The following is a 21772-nucleotide window of genomic DNA, read 5'->3' on the forward strand; positions in this document are numbered from 1 at the left end:
TATTTCATTTCATTGGGAAAAACTTGCATAGTACAAATGTTCCTTTCTTTAAGTTCTAAGAAATAGCCTTCACTTTATTTCTGTTCCTTGTGCTAAAGTATATAGTAAAAGGTACCTTGAAATTGTTTTAAATTTAAATTTTTACCTAGATCAGGAGTTGGCAAACTACATAAGGCCCACAGGCCAAATCCAGTCCCCTGCCTATTTTGATAATAAAAGTTTACTGGGACATAACGATGCCCGTTTACATTTATATATTATCTATAACTGCTTTCCTGCTACAGCTATATGGTTGGGACAGAGACGGCATGATATGCAAAGTCTAAAATATATGTATTATGTGGTCATTTACAGAACAAGTTTGCCAACCCCTGGTCTGGAAACTTTATCTCTTCCTTTTTTCCCCCTAAAAAATGCAAAGCTACTCCTGAGATGAATCTAGAACAGAATAACAATTTCAAGGGGACAAGGATTGGTTTACTATTTGTTTTAAATATAAGTAGAATGCTCTCTTTCATGTGGGAGACCCGGGTTAGATTCCCAGACCATGTATCCCCCACCCCCCACAAAAAAAGTAGATACATTCCAGAAAAAGTTGCCTGACAAACAAAAAATGGCACACACAATTCCTGTTCCTATTTCACCCACGCATTGCACTGCCATCATACAAGTGGAGAAAACTTTCTATGCAAAAGCAAGGAAGCAAGTAAACAAGCAAGAACAAATAATCAACAACTAAAAAACACCCACACATATCCTTTTAAATCATATATGCAAAAGAATGCTCATTTTAATGCAGGTATTAATTAAAGTCATAAAATAAATGGTCAATATAAGAAGCAACAATCACATGAAACAAAATTACAGTGAAATGCTAAGGTAGCAAATGCCATTTCTGCAACTTTGCAAAATTTACCTTTGTCTTCCTGCTAACTTGATGTTTTTATTATCCTCCAGCTCAAGCTTTTTGGACATCATCTGCCTATCTAATTATCTTTGTTCTTCAAAATACCTCTCCATTTAGTTGGGAAAGAAAGCTAACCTTAAAAATACCCAATCCCTAATTGAGAAATAATGAACAAAGATCACTGCAGTTGTCACCACACACTACCATCTTAAAGTTTAAGAATGGAGATTTCCCACATGACACTGTTTTTTCTCAGCTACTACCAGTTGGCCCATAAAAGTAAGTACAGATTAAAGTAGATCAGGTTATTTCATCAATATATTTAAAAATTAAAAATCTCACAGTTTTAGCTTTCTTATACTGAAGTAAACCTATATGTTAAACAGCAAAGACAATAAAAGGTGATTATCTCTTGCTATATATAGAAAAATTTTGGATTAATGCATTTTTGTCAATTATGATACACTTCTTATTAAATCAAAATATTTTTATCAAAGATACTTTAATCCAAAGTAGAATATTACAAATTATGTGGGATATGTATATAATATGTTTGCAAAATAGTCTCACATGTAAATGTTTTAGGTGGTAAATGGTTATTTTCTTACCCAAATGGGGGAGTGGGGGTGGGGAATCATACCAAATGTATATATAATTCACGTTGTTCCATAACAATTTTCCAGTGTTACTACTAAATGAAACCATTAGGAGCTCACAAAAAGGAGTGCTTTTTTTTTAAGGAAGAGAATAAATTCTATCTAGACAAATAATTAAATTTAAACAGTGAAATCAATTTCAAGGTACCCTTTATATAGGACACATATATAAAGTGAAGGCTATTTCTAGAATCTTAGGAGGTAATATTCAACTTTCCTATTTGGAGAATTTCTGATCTTCTTACAAGCAGTGGGGACAACCAAATCAATAGGCTGAGCCCAATGAAGATTATCCCTACAAAGGTTAGGCTAAACCAACTTAAAATTAGGCTTAAGAGTCACTCCCAGAGAACCTCTTTTGTTGCTCAGATGTGGCCTCTCTCTCTCTAAGCCAACACCGCAAGCAAACTCACTGCCCTTCCCCTCTATGAGGGACATGACTACCAGGGTGTAAATCTCCCTGGCAATGTGGGACAGAAATCCTGGGATGAGCTGGGACTCAGCATCAAAGGATTGAGAAAACCTTCTTGACCAAAGGGGGAAGAGAGAAATGAGAAAAAAATAAAGTGTCAGTGACTGAGAGATTTCAAACAGAGTCAAGAGGTTATCCTGGAGGTTATTCTTATGCATTCTATAGATATCTGCTTTTCAGTTTATGGTGTATTAGAGTGGCTAGAGGGAAGTACCTGAAACTGTAGACCTGTGTTCCAGTAGCTGTGTTTCTTAAAGCTGATTGTATAATGATATAGCTTTTACAATATGACTGTGTGATTGTGAAAACCTTGTGTCTGATGCTCCTTTAATCTACAGTATGGACAGATGAGTAAAAAATATGGATAAAAAATAAACAAATAATAGGGGGAACAAAGGTTAAAAGAAATCGAATACTAGTGGTCAATGAGAGAGAGGGGTAAAGGGTATGGTATGTATTTTTTTTTCTTTTTTATTTCTTTTGCTGGAGAGATGCAAATGCTCAAACAAATGATCCTGGTGATGAATACACAATTATGTGATGATATTGTAAGTCACTGATTGTACACCATGTATAGAATGACTGTATGTCAAGAATGTTTATATGTTTGTTTGTTAAGGTTTGACAATAAAAATATTTAAAAACAAACAAAAAACACTTCCACTACTGTGAGTTTTTTCTTCTGGAGAAAACAAAATCTGAAGCAATTAACTTTAGTTTTATAAAATTCCTTTATAGGAAAATTTGCTAATATATATATATTTTTTAAATATATGATATGGCCAAGGGTAACATGTTCAAGCTTGAATTATTAAGAACCAATTTCCATGATCACTGGAGAATTCCCTCCATTTCTAAAATCATTTATAATTAAACAATTTTTCTTGGAATACACAGCTTTCAATGGAAGTATTTATACATCAATTTTAAAAATAAGCCTAATGAACAACTCCAACTTTCTATCCTATAAATTCATGAAACCACATAGTGTTTCCACAGCACCTTTCTTAAAGTACTCTCAATAACCCAAAACAATAGGTTTAGAATCTAATGATTTAAAATGAATATTCTGTTGAATGGCAAGTGAAAACTGGTGACATCCATTAGGAAGTCCAGCTTGGTAATTTGTTCTGTACAATTACTGTTTTCTAATAATTATGTTTAAAGAAAATTTAGTTCAGAAACCTACTTTTCACAGAAGTCATTCAGAACACCCCAGTAAGCTTCAGGAACAACAAACCATTCACAGTCACCTGGACCAATATTTATGTTAACTGAACAAAAGTTGTTATTTTCTTGATGACCTGAAATATGAAAGAAAAAAAAAACATCAGCACACTACAAATTCCATGGAAAATGTGTCTTTAGAAATGAAATATTAGAAATGTCCAAAAGAGAATGCTCAAATTCTATTCAATTTCCATCAGATTTCTCACATTATAGAATTTTAGTGTCTAGCCCGGTTTTAGAAATGAGTATGGTCCATGCCTAATTTATCTTTGAGGAATTCTCTGGGAAGCAGTATAAATCATGGTTAAGAGCTTGGGTTCTGGAGTGAGGCTTCTTGGCTTAGTCATTATGTGAACCTGGATAAGTTTTGCTAAACCTTTCTGCCTCAGTTTCCAACAATTCTGTGCTGTTTTAAAACTGTTATGTATCCCCTAAAATTTAATCCAATCTTGTGGGTACAGAGTTATTGTGCATGGGATCTTTTGATTAGGTTATTTCCTTGGAGCTATGCCCTGCCCATTTGAGGTAGGTCTTAATTAGATACTGAAGTCCTTAAAAGAGCTCACAGAGAGGGAGTGAGAGAGCTCAGAGTTGACATGGAGAGCAGAAAGATGAAACCAAGACACAGATATTTGGAGATGCTAAGCTAAGAGATGAAACCCAGAGTCTGCCCTGGAGAAGCTAAGTGAGGAACCACAGATGCTCAGAGTGAAAACCACTGGGAAGAGGAGGGGAGAGGGCCACCTGAAACCAGAAGCCAGGAAAGAAGGACAGCAGATGTGTCACCATGTGCCTTCCCATATGACAGAGAAACCCCAGACACCATCAGCTTTTTTTCAGAGTTAATCTTTCTCTAGATGCCTTAATTTGGATATTTTCATGGTCTTAGGACTGTAAATTTGTAACTTAATAAATCTCCTTTGAAAAGGTCAATCCATTTCTGGTATACTGTATTTTGGTAGCTTTAGCAAACCAAAACAAATTCCTATAAATCACTGTTTTTTTTTTTTTAAAAAAGATTGAACAACAGTATCTAATACATGGTAAGCAATAAATATTAGCTATTATTGATATTATCACCATTTCTTCTTTGTGAACTAATCCCCATTTTTCAAAAGCAGCATTAAGAAATTGACCAATAAGAAGGCTAGTTTTCAAAATTTGGCTGGCTCCAGGAAGTGACATCAGCAAAAATGGCAAATAGGGAACTCTGGGGATCCATTCTTCTCCAGAAACACCAAATCTGCAAAAACTTACAGAATCAATCTTACTAGAATTCTGAGAGATACTCAAAAGTTAACAGCAACCACATCAATGCTCAGCCAGAAGATGATTTAAACATGGTAGGAGATCTTTGTGGCATTTTAACTTACCCTATTCCCATCCACCACCCAGCCTAGGCACTGTGGCGGTCTTAAAAATGGCAGCCTGCTTTGCTGGTGTGGGTACCTGATTTCAGAGAAATAGAGTAGACCTTATTCCCAAGGAACTGTATGTTTTGACCTGACTGGGGCTTTCACAAAGAAGTGACAAAGGATTCCCTTTGGTTTGCCTAACATGGAACACTCTGAAGGTGGAGTGACTACAATGAGGATGATCAGTAAAGAAAACACTGAAAGGCGAATGAAGAAGTTGCTGCTACCTGGGGCAAACAATGAGGCAACAATAGACATAAAACTGGGGAGGATAAGCTGGGGAGTGAGAGATTTCAGGGACTAGGGTTCTGAAATGTTTCTATGTATACCAGGGAACCTAGAAAGCCACACACATACCAAGGACAGGACACATGCTAAGAAAAGATTTGAGAAAATCATAAACTTTCACCACATTGATATTTAGGCTTAGAGCAAGTTGGAAGTGAAGGCTAAAGCAGAGTCATAAATAGCCTACCCAGTAAAACATACAAGGAGTGACCCAATAACACAGAGACAATATACAAAGATCTGGATAATTATTTTTTCTTTCATTCTTTCTTCTTTTTATTTTCTTCTGTAGCTTCAAGTCGTGAAAGAAATCTCTCTCACATCACTGACTAACTGCTAAGATAACAGGACAAAGACTTAAGTACCAGATATGACAAGGAATACAATCTGTGCAAAAAGTTTGGAAAAGTCACTAATCAAACAAATGACCGCAGCCCACAACAAGTAGCAATAGAAAAATACTGAAGTGTGTGAGGAGAATTTGGTTTCCAAAATTTTCACAATATTCAAGATTTCAAAACACTAGCAGATGTAGGAGACTTGGGTTCAATTTCCAGCCCATGCTCTTTTCCCCAAACACCAAAAAAATAAATAAATAAAATTCAATAAATGGTGCTAGAATAACAGGTTGTTCTCATGGAAAAAGAATGAAATGTGACCCCAACCACACAATATAGAAAAAAAAGAAAAACACTAGCAGAACACTACCAGAGACAATGCGTGACGGAGAATTCACTTTACAAAAATACTCAAAATGACCAGTTTTCAATAAAAATCATGCAAAAAAACAAAAACAAAAACAAAAACAGAAGCTATCACTCATTCACAGGAAAACATTAACAGAAACTGTGCCAGAAAAAGAACAGACATTGAACTTTAAATTGACTGTCTTTAAATAAGCTAAAATATATTAAGACAGCTAAAGTAAACTATGGACACAGAAATAAAGAAAATCAGGAGAACAATGGCTCAACAAATAGAGAATATCAATAAAGAGATAGGAGTTATTAAAAAGAACCAAATAGAAAAGGACAATAACTGAAATGAAAAATTCACTACAGTGGTTCAATAGATTTGAGCAGGTAGAAGAATCAATGAACATGAAGATAGGACAATTGATATTATGCAGGCTGAGGAGAAGAAAAAAGTAAGAACAACAAATAGAGCCTAAGAAACATGTGGGACACCATCAAAGCTATCATCATACTCATTATGGGAGTCTAAGAAGGAGAGGAGCCATAGAAAGAGACAAAAAGAATATGCGAAAAAATAATGGTCAAAAACTTGACAAATTTCATAAAAGACATGAGTCAATACATCAAAGAAACTCAATAAACTCCGAGAACGTTAAACTTAAAGAGCTCCACACTGAGACACATTGCAAATAAACTGCTGAAAGAGAAAGAGAGATTCATGAAAGCAGTAAGAGGGAAGCAAAGTGTCATATATTAAAGATCCTAAATAAGATCAACAGCAGAGTTGATGTCAGGAGACAGGGGGATAACATTTCAAGTGGTGAAAGGAAAAAAAAACCTGTCAACCAAGAATTCTATATCTGGAAAAACTATTCTTCAAAAATGAAGGAAAAAGTAAGACATTCTCAGATTAACAGAAGCTGAGGTAATTCACTGTTAGTAGACCAGACTTATAAGAACTGCTGAAGGACATGAAAGGATACTAGAGAGTAACATAAAGTCATACGAAGAAATAAAGAACATTGGGATAGACAACTATATAGGCAAATAAAAACCTGCATTACTATATTTTTGGCTTATAATTCCTCTTTTTTTTCCTATATGACTTATAAGACAAATACATGAAACAATATCTATGATAATGGACAGAGAAAATATAAAGATGTAATTCATGACAATAACAACATAAGAGGGAGGGACGGAAGTATACAGAAGCAGGGTTTTAGTATACTATTGAAACTAAGTTATTACTACTTTGAATTAGTTTGTTAAATACCAAAATGGTGGGAAAAAGTCATTCCTTATCTGTAATTTAAGTGTGAACAGATTAAACTCTCCAATTAAAAGAGTGGCAGAATAAATAAAAAACACAATCCAACTATAGGTTGTTTATGAGACATTATATCCAATGATAAATAGACTGAAAGTAAAAGAATGGCAAAGGATATTCCATGCAAATAGTAACCAAAAATGAGCTCGGGTGTCTATAGTAGCATCAGTCAAAATTGTTGTTAAGTTAAAAATCGGTACAAGAAACAAAGAAGGATGCTATATATTGATAAAAAAGTCAATCTATTAAGAAGAAATAACAATGGTAAACATAAATGTACCTAACAAGAGAGCCTGAAATATATGAGGCAAAATTTGAAAGACATGAAGGGAAAAGTAGACAATTCTACAGTAATAGTTGGGCATTTCAAAACCCTATTTTGCATAATGAATGGAACAACTAGATAAAGATCAATGAGAAACAGAGGAGTTGAACAACTCTATACAATCACCAATTAGAACCAGCACACACATAAAGAACATTCCAACCAACAACAGCAAAATAGATTTTTTCAAGTGCTCAGGGAACATTCTTCAGGATAGACCATATGTTCAGCCACATATCAGGTCTTAAATTTAAAAAGACTGAAATCATACAAAGTATCTTCTCCAAACACAATGGAACGAAATTAGAAATCAGAAACAGAAAGAAAACCTGAATTTTCTGGTTTTATGTTTAATTTTTAGAAATTAAACAACTCTGAAACATCCAATGGGTTAAAGAAGAAAGCAAAAGGGAAATAAGAAAACACTTTGAGACAAACGAAAATGAAAACACAAGATACCAAAACTTATGCTATATGGTGAAAGCAATGCTCAAAGGGCAATTTAAAGATAAATGATGATTTTAAAAAAAGATCTAAAATCAGTAACCTAATTTCAAACCTTAATGAGCTAGAAAAAGAAGAGCAAATTAAAGCCCAAAGCTAACAAAAGGAAAGAAATAATAAAGATAACAGTGGAGGTGATGAGCCCAAAAGAGAATAGACAAAGAGAGAAAAATCAAAGCAAAACCAAAAGTTGGTTCTTAGAAAAAAAATTAAAAACTGAAAAAACTTTAGCTACAATAAGAAAAAAGAGAGACTCAAATTACCAAAATCAGAAATGAAAATGAAGACATTATTACTGATCTTACAGAAATAAAAAGGATAAGAGAATACTATGAACTGAACATTAATAAATTAGATGACCCAGATAAAATGGGAAATTTTATAAAGATACAGAAATTACCAAAACTGACTGAATAAGTCATCAAAAACTCGCCAGCAATCAAAGACCTAAATATAAGAGCCAGTACCATAAAATTCCTAGAAGAAAATATACAGAAATATCTTCAAGACCTAGTAAAAGGAGGTAGCATCTTAAACTTTACACCTGAAGCACAAACAACGAAAGAAAAATAATAGATAAATGGGAACTCCTCGAAATCAAATGCTTCTGTGCATCAAAGGAACTTGTCAAAGATGAACAGGCTGTCAACTCGATAGGAAAAAATATTTGGAAATCATGTATCAGACAAAATATCCTGTATACATAAAGAACTTTAACAACTAAACAACAAAAGAACAAACAACCCAATTATGGGCTAAAGATATGAAAAGACATTTTTCCAAAGAGCAAATACAGATGGCTAAAAAGCACATGAAGACATGCTTATTTTCATTAGCTATAAAGGAAATACAGATCAAGACTACAATGAGATATCACCTCACGCCTATAAGAATGGCTGCTATTAAACAAACAGGAAAGTACAAATGTTGGAGAGGATATGGAGAAACTGGGACCCTTACACATTGCTGGTGGGAACAGGTGCTAAGGAAGACAGTTTGGTAGTTCCTTAGAAACAAAATACTCACAGTTGCTCTATGACCCGGTAATACAACTACTCAATATATACCCAGAAGAGCTGAAAGCCATGACACAAACAGACATTCGTACACCAACGTTCATAGCAACATTCCTCACAATTGTCAAAAGATAGAAACAATCCAAGGGCCCATCAACAGATGAGTGGATAAACAAAATGTGGAATATTATATGATGGAATATTATGCAGCAGTAAGATGAAATGAGGTCCTGAAGCATATGACCACATGGATGAACCTTGAGGACATAATGCTGAGTGAATTAAGCCAGAAACAAAAGGATAGATACTGTATGATTTCACTATCACGATCTTGATAAAGGATAAACTCAGAGGCTTATAATGTAGAATTTGGGGACCTATGGATACACAGAAGCTAGAGATGGGTGAAGGTTACCTAATGAGGTTGAACGTGAATGTAAGGGAATGGACAGAAGTGAAGGCAGTTCATTAGTGGGTTTTATAAGTAGTATTGCCATATTGAAGGTGAACATGATTCAAAGGGGTTGTATAGAGCCATGCATCCTACCGATTAACACTACAAATATAAATACATTCTCACATGAATTACTTCAAAGGTATGAATCTTGTACAAAGAGTCAATAATAGAGGGGTACAGGGGGAAAACTACTATTGCGTGTTATGGCCTATAGTTAACAAGAATACATCAATAGTACCACAACATACCAGGGGTAATTAATTGGGGGTGGAGATGGGGAAAGGACAAGAGTTAAGGGGAAATTTGATTTTTTCTTTTGTGAGGATGTTTCTTGATTATTTTTCTCTTTGGAGCAATGAAAATTGGCAAAAATTGAGAGTGCTGATGATTTTACAACTTAGTGAGGATAACATGAGACATGGTTTGTTGACTTTGGACATTATCCATGATGCCCAATGGATGGAGGTGGCTGAAGGATATACTGACTGAGAAGTAGAACGGCGAACTACGGTGCATACATATGATGGAATATTGCGTGGCTACAAAAAGGAACAAAAAGTTGTGAGGCATGCAGTGAGGTGAATAAACCTTGGAGACATTCTGTGGTGCAAAATAAGCCAGCGACAAACGAACAAATATTGTATGGTTTCATTTAGAAAATACTTCTAAGAAAATTGGGGCCTAGATTATAAGCTCTTATAGCAGTCACGTTTAGTCTGGAGCTGTAAATGTTATTTCTAGATTTTGAGATGCTGTGCTATATAACTACAAGCTGGTATCCTCCTGGAACTTTCGCTACCTGTGTGATACCTAAAAAGCAGAGTTGGAGTTCTGCAGCTCTGAATGTCAGCATTGCCACATACAATAACTGTTAAAGAAACTGAAAAAGAGGTCAGGATTCAATTAGAGATAAAAATGAAGCCTATCAGGTTGGGATTAAGGTAAATCAGAATACAGGGGTAAGGAGGGCATTGTTTGCATTTTAAAACTGCACCTACTCTATGAGACCAAAGGAAGAGAGATTTATTCTGTCCAAAGCCTAAATTTTCTGTAGCACATAATCTAACTCCACGTGTCTGGATAGATCACTTAAACAACCCAAACGCAGGAAGCCCAGAATGGGAACAAAGGCTTGTAATTCTATATAGCTTAATGTAACTCAGACACATTTCAGAGTATGTTGGGCAAATAATTTTAAAGTACTGGCAAAGTTCCTTGAAGGACTGGAGAAAAAATATGGCGCAATTAAACTTTACCAGCGCAGAAGCCCTGGATACCATCTCTAACAGGGAGTCCTAAGTCAACAGGCCAAGCCCTTGATCTTGAGTCCTGTTCTTGTGAAGCTTATTTACGTAATGAAGAAGCTGAGCTTACCTATAGTTATGTCTAAGAGTTACTTCCAGAGGACCTCTATTGCTCACATGTGTGTCTCGCTCTCTCAGCCCAACTCTGCAAGTAAAATCATTACCCTCTCCACTACAAGGGACATGATATACAGGGGTAAAAGTCTCCCTGGCAGTGTGGGACATGACTTCCAGGGATGAGCTTGGCCCTGGCACCATGGGATTGACAATGCCTTCCTAATCAAAAGGGGGAAAAGAAATATAACAAATTAGGTATTGGTGGCTAAGAGAGTTCAAATAGAGTCAAGTGGCTATGCTAGAGGCTACTCTTAAGTGAGCATCACTAGATATTACTAATTACCATGGTTTGGCAAACCCCAAACAAAATGATTCCTGTTTACCTTAAAGAACACCTAGGGCTCTATCTGTGATCCTACAAGAGTTCCATGCACTAAGATTACTTTCCAGAAATCTACCACCTCCAGATGGTTCCTAGGCCAGTTAAGTCCTGAAACCCAAAAGGACCAGCCTCTCCAAGAACATCAACTAGTTCTACCTCCCCCGTTTCATATTATCGACGCTCCTTTCTAATATGAAAAAGTTAGAATACCCTTAAAGACTGGAAGAAGGATCAAAGGAGGAGAGATTGTAATGGAGAAAATAGGATTTAACAAATGAGTATGGCTGCTGAATCATTGCAACTGATATTTCTTTTAGTCTCCAGTGTCTTGGAGCAGTTAGAAGGTAAAACCTGAAACTGTAGAACTTTAACCCATACCAAACTCTAAAATCTGTTCTATAACTACTTACAATAAACTTTGAAATTTATTGCTTTTTCGTACATATATTTCACAACAAAAATGTTAAAAAAACCCCTACCAGTACGAGGAACAAAACCCCCCTAAGACCATCTAGCAAATTTGCCAAACATTTAAAGAAGAACTAATAACAATCCCTCTCAAAAAAAAAAATTGAAGAGGAAGGAACACTTCCTAACTCGTTACATAAATCCATATTACGCTGACACCTAAGTCAGGCAAAGGCACTTTGAGAAAAGAACAGACAAATATTGCTTATGGATACAAATGCCAAAATTCTTGACAAAAACACTAGCAAACCAAATTCAGTATAATATAGGATTATACATCATGACCAAGTGGTTCAGTATATGAAAACTGATCAGTGTATTACACCACATCCATAAAATGAAAGGAAAAATCATCTTGATGCAGAAAACGTATTTGACAAAATCTAGCACTCCCCTTCTGGATAAAAGCACTCCACAACCAGGATTAGAAGGGAGCTCCTCAACATGATAAAGGGTATATATGGAAAAACTCACAAGTAACATCATACACAATGTTAAAATACTGAAAGCTTTCCTCTTTAGACTGGAAACAAGACCAACCTGCCCACTCTCACCACTTCTATTCAACAATGTATTGGATGTTCTACCCAGAGCAATCAAGCAAGAAAAAGAAATAAAAGACTTCCAAATATTAAAGGAAGAAGTAAAATTATATTCACAGATGACATGATCTTATATATAAAGAAAATCCTAAAAAATCTACATGCAAAAAAACCAAAAAACAAAATCCAAAACATTTTAGCTAATAAAGAAGCTCAACAAGTTACAGAATACAACATCTACATGCAAAAAGCAATTGAATTTCTAAACATTAGCAATGAACGATCCCAAAAGGAAATTAAGAAAACAATTTCATTTATTAAAAAAGAATAAACTACTTAGAAACAAATTTAATTAAGAAGGTACAAGACTTATGTACTGAAACTATAAAACACTGCTGAAGGAAATTAAAGGTGAACTAAGTAAATGGAGACATTCTGTGTTCTTGGATTAGAAGACTTAACATTGTCAAGATGGCAATACTCTCCAGAACCATGTACAGATTCAGTGTAATCCCGATCAAAATCCCAACGGCCATTTTTGCAGAAATTCAAAGGCCACCCTAAAACGCATATGGAATTGCAAGGGACGCCAAATATTACTGGGGTCCCTTCACCCCAATGAGAATAATAAAGTTGGAGGAATCACATCTCCCAATATTAAATTTTACTACAAAGCTACAGTAATCGGAAAAATGTGGTACTACTGACATAGAGTCATATAGACAAATGGAATAGAATTCAGAGTCCAGAAATAAACCCATGGTTTATTTGGTAAGTTGATTTTCAACTACGGTGACAAGACCATTCAATGGACAAAGAATATTCTCTTCAGGAAATGATGCTGGCCCAAATCGTACCACACCAAGGGCAGTATCTGTACCTGCTCTATGTGGGTATATGGTGCACCATGACTCTGTGCCTATGACATCCATGCCCGTATTCATAGATAGCCTGCAGAATGGCTACAGGGCAGCTCCAGCCTCCCTTCCCCCACACTAACAGTGAGCAGAAGATGTACCCGCAAGTGACTGTTTAACTTACAGGCCACTTGCTGCTGGGGTCCCTGTGCAAGAAAGAAAAACACAGTGAAGCCATACATAGTCAACTTGTGAAGAAGTCTCAAAGTGAAAGTGCCATGCATGTTGGAAATGTCTATGGTGTGGTTCTTTCGGATGGATTCATTTGCCCCTAAACTATACGAAAACCTTTCTGCATCAGCATCTCGAGATATGTTTCATCCCAGTGCATGACTGATTTATGATAGAAAAGAGGGTTAGCTGGAGATTCATGTGCTTATGCTGATGGGTGTGTGTGTGACAAATACCTGGGCCTTTAAGTGCCCTTGAGGTATGGTTAGTAAGAAGAATTTTGTTAATGACAGAATAAGGTGTTTTTTTTTTTTTTTTTACATAGGCAGGCACCAGGAATCAAATCCAGGTCTCTGGCATGGCAGGCAAGAATTCTGCCATGGGAACTACCCTCGCACTGTCCAGAATAAGGGTTTTTACCATACCATTATTATCATTATTATTTGTATCATCATTTAACTTTTGCATTTATTTTTTGTTTTGAACTTTACACAATCAGAATATCTGTTTTTGCCCTTTTACTTGGTCCATTTTTTTATAAATACCCAAAATAGAAAGGAAGACATAACACAACTGTTAGAAAAGGAAACCCATTTGAACTGAAATTAGTCATTGATCTCAGTACTTGACAGGCACATTTTAATTTCAATTAAAAAGATATATATATATATATATATAGAGAGAGAGAGAGAGAGAGAGAGAGAGAATATTTTGTGATTATGTGCTTTTTGAAATCTTATGTAGAGATCTTTTTACAAAGTGAATTTCTATATTAAAAAGAGACTGAAATAAATTGTATAGTTAACTAATGATGACATTTTCAGAACTCCGGGATTATTTTAATCTTGAAATAATGAGTGGTGTAGAAGTAAAACCACGCCCTTCTTGATTTAGCTCTTAATTTTCTGATTTTCCGGTGCTATCTGAGAAGATGTAATAGTGAGATGTTTTTAAAATTGAAATCATAAACTATCATATCTACCTTTCCACATTACTTTTATTTTTTATTTTATTTATTTATTTACTTTTTAGCATGGTCAGGTCAGGCACCAGAAATCAAACCCGGGTCTCTGGTATGGCAGACGAGAACTCTGCCACTGAACCACCGTGGCCCACCCCAGATTACTTTTATTTTGCCATGCAGTATGGCTTGGAATACTGTTCTGTTTAGCTTTCAGATCCTAATGTGCCTATAGTACTGAGGGCAGGGATAAATTATGGCAGTTATAACAGAAGGTCAGTATTTCTGCCTAGATCTGATAAAACATTTTCTTGTTTTACCTACCAAAAATGCAAAGAAATGCCCATGCACTTTCCAAACAAAGAAATCAACAAAAACAAACATACAAAAATTCAACAAACGGTGCTGTAAAACTGGGATACTCACATGGAAAAAGAATGAAATGTGACCCCATCATACAGTATGCAAAACAAAGAAAAACAAAGAAACGTTTTACAAAGGTGTTTAGTATAGCTCTTCAGCCATAATTCAATATTTGGAAAGAAGTTTAAACCATGGATACAGATTCACTCTGTAAGTCATAAAAGCTTTTTATATTCTCATTAGCAAAACGGCTTATTTTTCAGGCAATAGGGACTGTTAAGTCAGGAGAAAAGCTTTTCAAAGAGATATTGCCTTTCTTCCACCACAGAGTTAGGTCCTTCTTCTTTTCATCTCTCTTTTAGTTCCTCAACAAGCACTGTATTCACCACCAGTGTTCTGATTCAGAAATTCAAGTGAATTTATTTGTGTATTATTTACTTATTGAAAAAAAAAGTTTATGTGTGCGGAAGTAAAATTCCAACTGCTTAAGCAAACCTTTGTGTGGTCTTTCACACATGTATCTATCTCTATCATGACTGAATAATGTAAAAACCATTGTCAGCACTGGGTATCAACAAAGATAGTCAAATCAATTTTCTTAAATAACCAAAGGCAGGAGAGAATCATTCTACTTATTAATAAATATTTTATGGTATGGGGGGAGAAAAAGAAATGCTGTTGGGAGAGCTAGATTAAACATATGTGAAAGAATCAAATTGGATCCCTACATTGGACCATATAAAAAAACTAATTCAAAATGTGTCAAAGACCTAAATTTAAGAGAGCTAAAACCAAAAAACTCTCAGAAGAAAACATAGGGGTAACTCTTCATGACCTTGGATTTGGCAATGATTTCTTAGATATGACACCAAAATCACACACAAAAAAGAAAAAAACCCAAATAAACTGAAATTCATCAAAATTAAAAAATTTTATACAAAGGACATCTTAATAAAGATAGCGAAAAGACAACCTACAGAATGGGAGAAAATAGTTACAAAACACATATCTAATAAGTGTCTAGTATCTAGAATATATTCAGAACTCTCAACAACAGGAAGACAAGCCACCCAATTAAAAAACGAGCAAAGGCCTTAAATAGACATTTCACCAAAAAAAGATACACAAATGGTCAACAAGCATGTGAAAAGATGCTCAATGTCATTAGTTATTAGGCAAATGTAAAGCAAAACCACAATGAGAAACCATTTCACATTTACTAGGATGGCTATTAGTAAAAACAAAACAGAAAACAATCAGTGTTGATCAGAATATGGAGGAAACAGAAAATGGTGCAGCTGCTGTGGAAGTTTGGGAGTTCCTCAAAAAGTTAAACACAGAATTACCAAATGACTTAGCAATTCCACTTGTAAGTGTATATACATATATACCCCAAAGAATTAGAAAGAGGTATTTGAAAAATACTTCTACACGAATGTTCATAGCAGACTCTTCACAGTAGCCAAGAGGTAGAAATAACTCAAATGTCCATCAAAGGATGATCATAAAATGTGGTATATACATACAATGGAAAATATTATTCAGAATTTCTGACACATGCTACAACACAGATGAACCTTGAAAACATTATTCTAAGTGAAAGCTAGACACAAAAGGTCACATATTGGGCAGTACAGTGGCTCCTCAGCAGGCAGAATTCTCGCCTGCCACACCAGAGACCCGGGTTTAATCCCCCCCCCCCCTTTTTTGTATGCCTGCCCATGCAAAAAAAAATTTTTTAAAGTCACATATTGTGTTTTCGTTTATCTGAAACATCCAGAATGGATGAATCCAGAAAGCAGACTAGTGACTGCCAGAGGCTGGTAGGAGGGGAGGGCAGAGAGTGGCTGCTGAAGGGATAAGAGTTTTCCTTTTTGGGGTAATGAAAATGCCATATAACTAGAGAGATATAATGGATGTACAACACTGTTAATGTACTAAATGTCACTGAATTATACACTTTAAATGGTTAAATTTAATTAACTATGTGAATTTTACCTCAATAATAAGAATTAAAATGTAGCTATACTCTCAGCACCCTGGGCACATTATACCCTGAGTTTTTTTACTTACATAACTCTGTCTCCTACCACAGATAGCTGGGATTGAAATGGATAAGTTAATTTAACTCTAATTAAATGGTGGGATCCTGCCATCTAAATAAAAATTTCTTAGTCTACCCAGGGATGAGTCCAGCCCTGGCACTGTGGGATCAACAATTCCTAATAAAGTACCAGTAGCTGAGAGAGTTCAAATAGAGTCAAGAGGCTACTCTGGAGGTCACTATTAATGCAAGCTTCAGTTAGACATTGCTACCTATCATAACTTGCCAAACCCCAACCAAAACCATTTCAGCTAACCGCAAAGAACACCTAGGGCAATATATATAACATTCTTCAAAGGTTCCACACACTAGGGTAACTTTCCAGAAACCTACAACCTCCAGATGGGTCCCTGGACCAGATTAAGTCCTGAAACCTAGAGGGCCCAGCCTCTGCAGAACATCACCTAGTTCCATCTCCCTACCCTGCCTGTATTATTCACAGTTTCCTCCAAAAAGAAAAAGTTAGAATGGCTATAGCCCAAATATCACTAAAGAATGGGATAGAAAGAAAAAAATTTTTTTCTTAGCCTAATAGAGCCTGAGAGCATATGTACAGTTTAGAACATATATATCTGTTTGTGAACACCATTATAATTTATTCTATGTAACTCCAGGAACAAAGTGGTTGCCCCCCATAAACAGGTACTCAAAATAATGTTTTTTGAAATGAATTTAACTAACTGAACTATACAACATTTCTTGTAAGACTAGGTTGTCCAACTGAGTAATCACTAGCAGTGTGTGGCTAAAAATAAAAATTTGAAAAAGCTCAACAATTTTTGTCCTAATCTGATTAGAGGTTAAAATAATATTTTGAATATATTGGGTTAAAATATTTATTAAAATTAATTCCACTTACTTCCTTTTATAATAAGACTACTAGAAAATTTAAACTCTTATGTGGCATGCATTATATTTCTACTGGACAGCACTACCCTCTAAGGTTCCACAGGACACCGTTGGAAAACTAATGACATAGAAGCAAATAAAATCCAAAACACCCCAGGCACAAGTGACAAACAAGTAATAAATGAAGTTTGCTTTTTCCCTAATTCTGTAATGAAAATGTGCATTTCTTTTTTGTATAAAGTAATTAAAATTGGGTGGAAATCATTTCCAACCGAAATGAATCTTAACAGATTTAGTCCAATACTACATACATAAGACAAATCAGAGCTCTAATAACAATATTTACATTAAGTGTTTAAACCAAGTGGGGACCAGGACATAGGTCTTCTGCCGTTTAATTCAGAACTTTTCACACTTTACCTAAGTATAGATATAATCATAGAATTGGGTTTCCAATGTTCTAAGGATAAACACCACAACCTAATGGTTCTAATCTTAGCTGTACATTAGAATCCCCTGGGAAGCTTTTTTTCTTTGCAAAGATATTTTATTTTTTCATGAAGAATAACTTTTCACAACATACCATATTTAAACAAGCAAATAAGTTATGAAAAATTATATAGATACAAATAAATAATGAGCATTTCCTAAAACCTGTTTGGTTGCATTTGAAAGATGCTTCGATATACGGCTATTTCAGTGACAGATTTCTCAATGAGATTCTCTTTTCCCCAATTTAATAATCTTGAGTCATAATAACTGTCCAGTACTCAAGAGGAGAAAAATCTGATGAGTTTTTTATAAGTTGGAGTAGGAATAACATAAAATCCAATTCAGAATAAATAAGAATAGAGGAATTGGGGGCAACAGGCACAGAAAACTCTTTTGAGATGTTTTGCTAAAATGAAGAGCAGAAAAATGGATCATCACTAGAGCAGGATATGGGTTCAACAAGAGAAGTGGTAAAGGATATTATTTACGTGTATATACATGCAGATAGAAATAACAGATTAGAGAAGCAGTTGTGTACGGTTCCTAGAGTGATATCTTTGGCCCTGGGAAGCTTTTAAAACAAATATATTGGTCCCCAACCCCCCCAGAGACTAATTAATTATGTACTTTTTAAAAGTTTTATGGTATGTATGAGTTTTTTCTTTTTGCTTTTTATTTCTTTTTCTGGAGTGATGCAAATGTTATAAAAAATGATCATGGTGATGAATATACAACTATGTGATAATATTGTGAGCCACTGATTGTACACCATGTATGGAATGTATATGTGTGAAGATTTGTAAATAAAAATATTTCTAAAAAAAAAAAAAGCTTCCCAGGAGTTTCTAATAGGAAGCACTGACTTTCATTATCCAGGAAGAAAACTTAACCCTATTGTGAAACAATTCTTTGGCTACAATTCAGTAAGGAGGTAAGAACAAAGGAAACAGTCTGATCTTCAAATCATGTCTGCCACAAATAACAAACACCTGAGGGTGACATGCAGCCAGTAGGCTTCAGTAAAGCAGAACTGATTGTTCAGTATCTGTCCTAATTGATCAGTACATTGGGTGATAGCAATCATTAAATATTTGAAGCATCACCCTGGAAATTCCACGTCAATTCAAGTAGATGTTACACTGGTGTTGGATGGAATTTAAAGTCTAAAGCTAACGTAATTCATTTTATAAATGAAGGAAAAGATCTGGAGAAGGAATGTGATTTACCAGAAATGACAAGCCTAGCTGGTAATATACAGACCTGGATGAGTCAAGTAGTGTCTCCATAGCAAATGTTTTTTAAACTGTGAGTTGAAACCTAATTAGTGGATTGTGACCTAAATTTTCTTTTTTAAATGAAAGAGAATGGAGTAGATTAAAAAATGTATTATTCCATGAAATATTTAATATACATATGTACAATAGGTAATGATATAAAATATATTTCTTACTGTGATTGTTACAAAAACAAGTTTGGAAAACACTGCATTCTGTCATTCTGCAGTAGTTGGGATCAACAACAGAGTTTTTGGGCCAGAAGGTCCTTATTTCTCCAGGAGTGCTCCAATGACCCCTTTCCAGATTAAATTATTATTATTATTATTTCAGAGCTATTTTATATATATATATATATATATATATATATATATATATATATATATATATAAAATTTTTGAAGTCAAATTCTACCATTTGTATTTTTATTAATCAAGGGATTTTCAAATTTTCACTCATAAAACTTTCCATTTATAGAATTTAGTTTTTTTTAACTTATTTTTTTATTGTGAAATATATATACAAAAAAGCAATAAATTTCCAAGTATATTTTAACAGTAGTTATAGAACAGATTTTAAAGTTTGGTATGGGTTACAGTTCCACGATTTTTCATTTTTTCTTCTAGTTGCTCCAAGACACTGGAGACCAAAAGAAATATCAAATAATGATTCAGCAGTCATATTCATTTGTTAAATCCTATCTTCTCTGTTATACTCCTCCTTCTCTTTAAATAACATATATATATAAAAGCAATAAATTTCAAAGTACATTGCAACAATTAGTTGTAGAAAAGATTTCAGAGCTTGGTATGGGTTACAATTCCACACTTTAAGGTTTTTATTTCTAGCTGCTCTAAGGTACTAGAGGCTAAAAGAAATTTCAGCGTAATGATTCAGCACTCATGCTCATTTGTTAAACCCAACCTCTGCATAAAGCCACCATCACTATTATATTTTTAAAAAACAATGAAACAGGAAAAAATTCTTAATAGTCTGATCCCAGTTAAAGAGTCCAATCTTTTAACAGGAACAATCCTTTCAGTTTTATTCATTGTAAATGAAACAAGATTTTCTGCATGTTTCACATTTTGTTTGCTTCTGCTTTTCAATTGTATAAAAATATGTTCATTAAATTACCTGGTGTTCTACTCCCTGGAACTTTCATATACAGTTGAACTGTATTCATGCCCAGTATGGTATGACCAACATGACTTAGAAGATTTCCTGCTGACACGACACGCACAAAAGCAGGAAGTTTAGTCAGCTCATGTAGCTGCAACTTCCACCTGCAATAAAACAGTAAGACTGAAAACCTGCTACAAATATTTGTGGAAGTTAAGTATCTCTTCAAAACCTTGCCTTCCAATAACAAAACAAAACAATTAAACCTATAAATATCTTACTTTCACAGTCATGTAAAATATTGCAATGTTTATACTTTTTCAAAGAAATATTTCTAACAAGTAGCAATACTCAAAAGGAGCATTAAAAGTATGGACTGAATAAATGAAGGGGAAAAATTATTTTTATAATTGTATTTTATAATTATGTAATTAGTATATAGTCAGGGTCTCGATAAAAAATTGTACAAGGGTCGTAAGTAAAAGAAAATAATCCATTTGTAAAACCTAGCAGAAATAATTTAGCCAAAGGTCATATGTCAACTTAGAAAAAAAAAATGGCTAGGGATGAAATAGAAGATGAAATTGTAGACAATTTCCAGTCTTGCAAAGGATACTTCTTTGTGTCAGTTCATATGGGGACTTACTTTTTGTCATCAGACAGGTCAATGTTGGTCCCAAACTTTATGGTTTTAAAGGGTCCTTTCCTCTTCCTCCCAGAACTTCAAAAAAGAGAGATAATATTAAAAATATAACTTTTAAACAGAAATATTAAGTGGTTATTAAAAATTACTTACTTATCTGAAGATGTGGATTCATTATCTGAGTGGTCTTTATGGTGACTCCTTTTCTCATTTTCTTCCTATAGAGTAAACAAAAAGTTTTTCAATTTAGTATTCTACATCAGGCTACCCTTTACACCATGCAACTGAAAAAAAAAGTACACATCTACACTGAATGGTATTATTTATGTTCTGAAACTAAGTTTCTACATGCCTCTCATATTAAATTGCATCAAAGACCACATTAAATAAAGACCCTGGAAGAGTCAAAGCTCACGGCACGGTACTCAATCTCCTCTATTAGACACAAAGTTATTATAAAAGCCAGGAATTAGGGTAATTCATAGAAAAAAAAAAACCATGTATCACTTTAAATTTAATTTGGTCCAATAAATTTCCAGAAGACAGGTAAAATTTCATTTAAAATCATACCAAGTATGTTTCGGGGAGAACTGAAAAATAAAACAAATAAAGTAATAGCTAAGAAATGGTATTTTATCAGGAAAAAAAAACTACAGAGACCCTAGGGGGAATGGTGAGAAAGGGGGAAAATTCAACTTCCCCAAGTGGGGAATTCTTGAAATTCTCACAGAAAGTGGGGACAGCCAAAGCAATAGGCCGAGCCTCCAATCTTGGGGTTTGTTCATATGAAACTTAATCCTGCAAAGGATAGGCTAAGCCTACTTAAAA

The 21772-nt window shown here is 34.5% G+C and overlaps 1 protein-coding gene across 4 annotated transcripts in view; it reads right to left on the reverse strand.

Annotated features, from left to right (window-relative positions):
• The window catches only part of KDM6A (lysine demethylase 6A), a 295823-nt gene that overhangs the window by 18703 nt on the left and 255348 nt on the right, over positions 1-21772 (reverse strand). For all 4 annotated transcript variants that reach the window (XM_077145579.1, XM_077145578.1, XM_077145577.1 and 1 more), the window contains 4 exons: positions 21098-21162; positions 20948-21022; positions 20317-20465; positions 3225-3339 (listed from right to left, as the gene is read on the reverse strand). In XM_077145579.1, the coding sequence (XP_077001694.1) occupies positions 3225-3339; positions 20317-20465; positions 20948-21022; positions 21098-21162 (404 nt within the window). The remainder of the gene's footprint in view (positions 1-3224; positions 3340-20316; positions 20466-20947; positions 21023-21097; positions 21163-21772) is intronic.

This window comes from Tamandua tetradactyla, chromosome X (genome assembly GCF_023851605.1).
Source record: "Tamandua tetradactyla isolate mTamTet1 chromosome X, mTamTet1.pri, whole genome shotgun sequence".
NCBI lineage: Eukaryota > Metazoa > Chordata > Mammalia > Pilosa > Myrmecophagidae > Tamandua > Tamandua tetradactyla.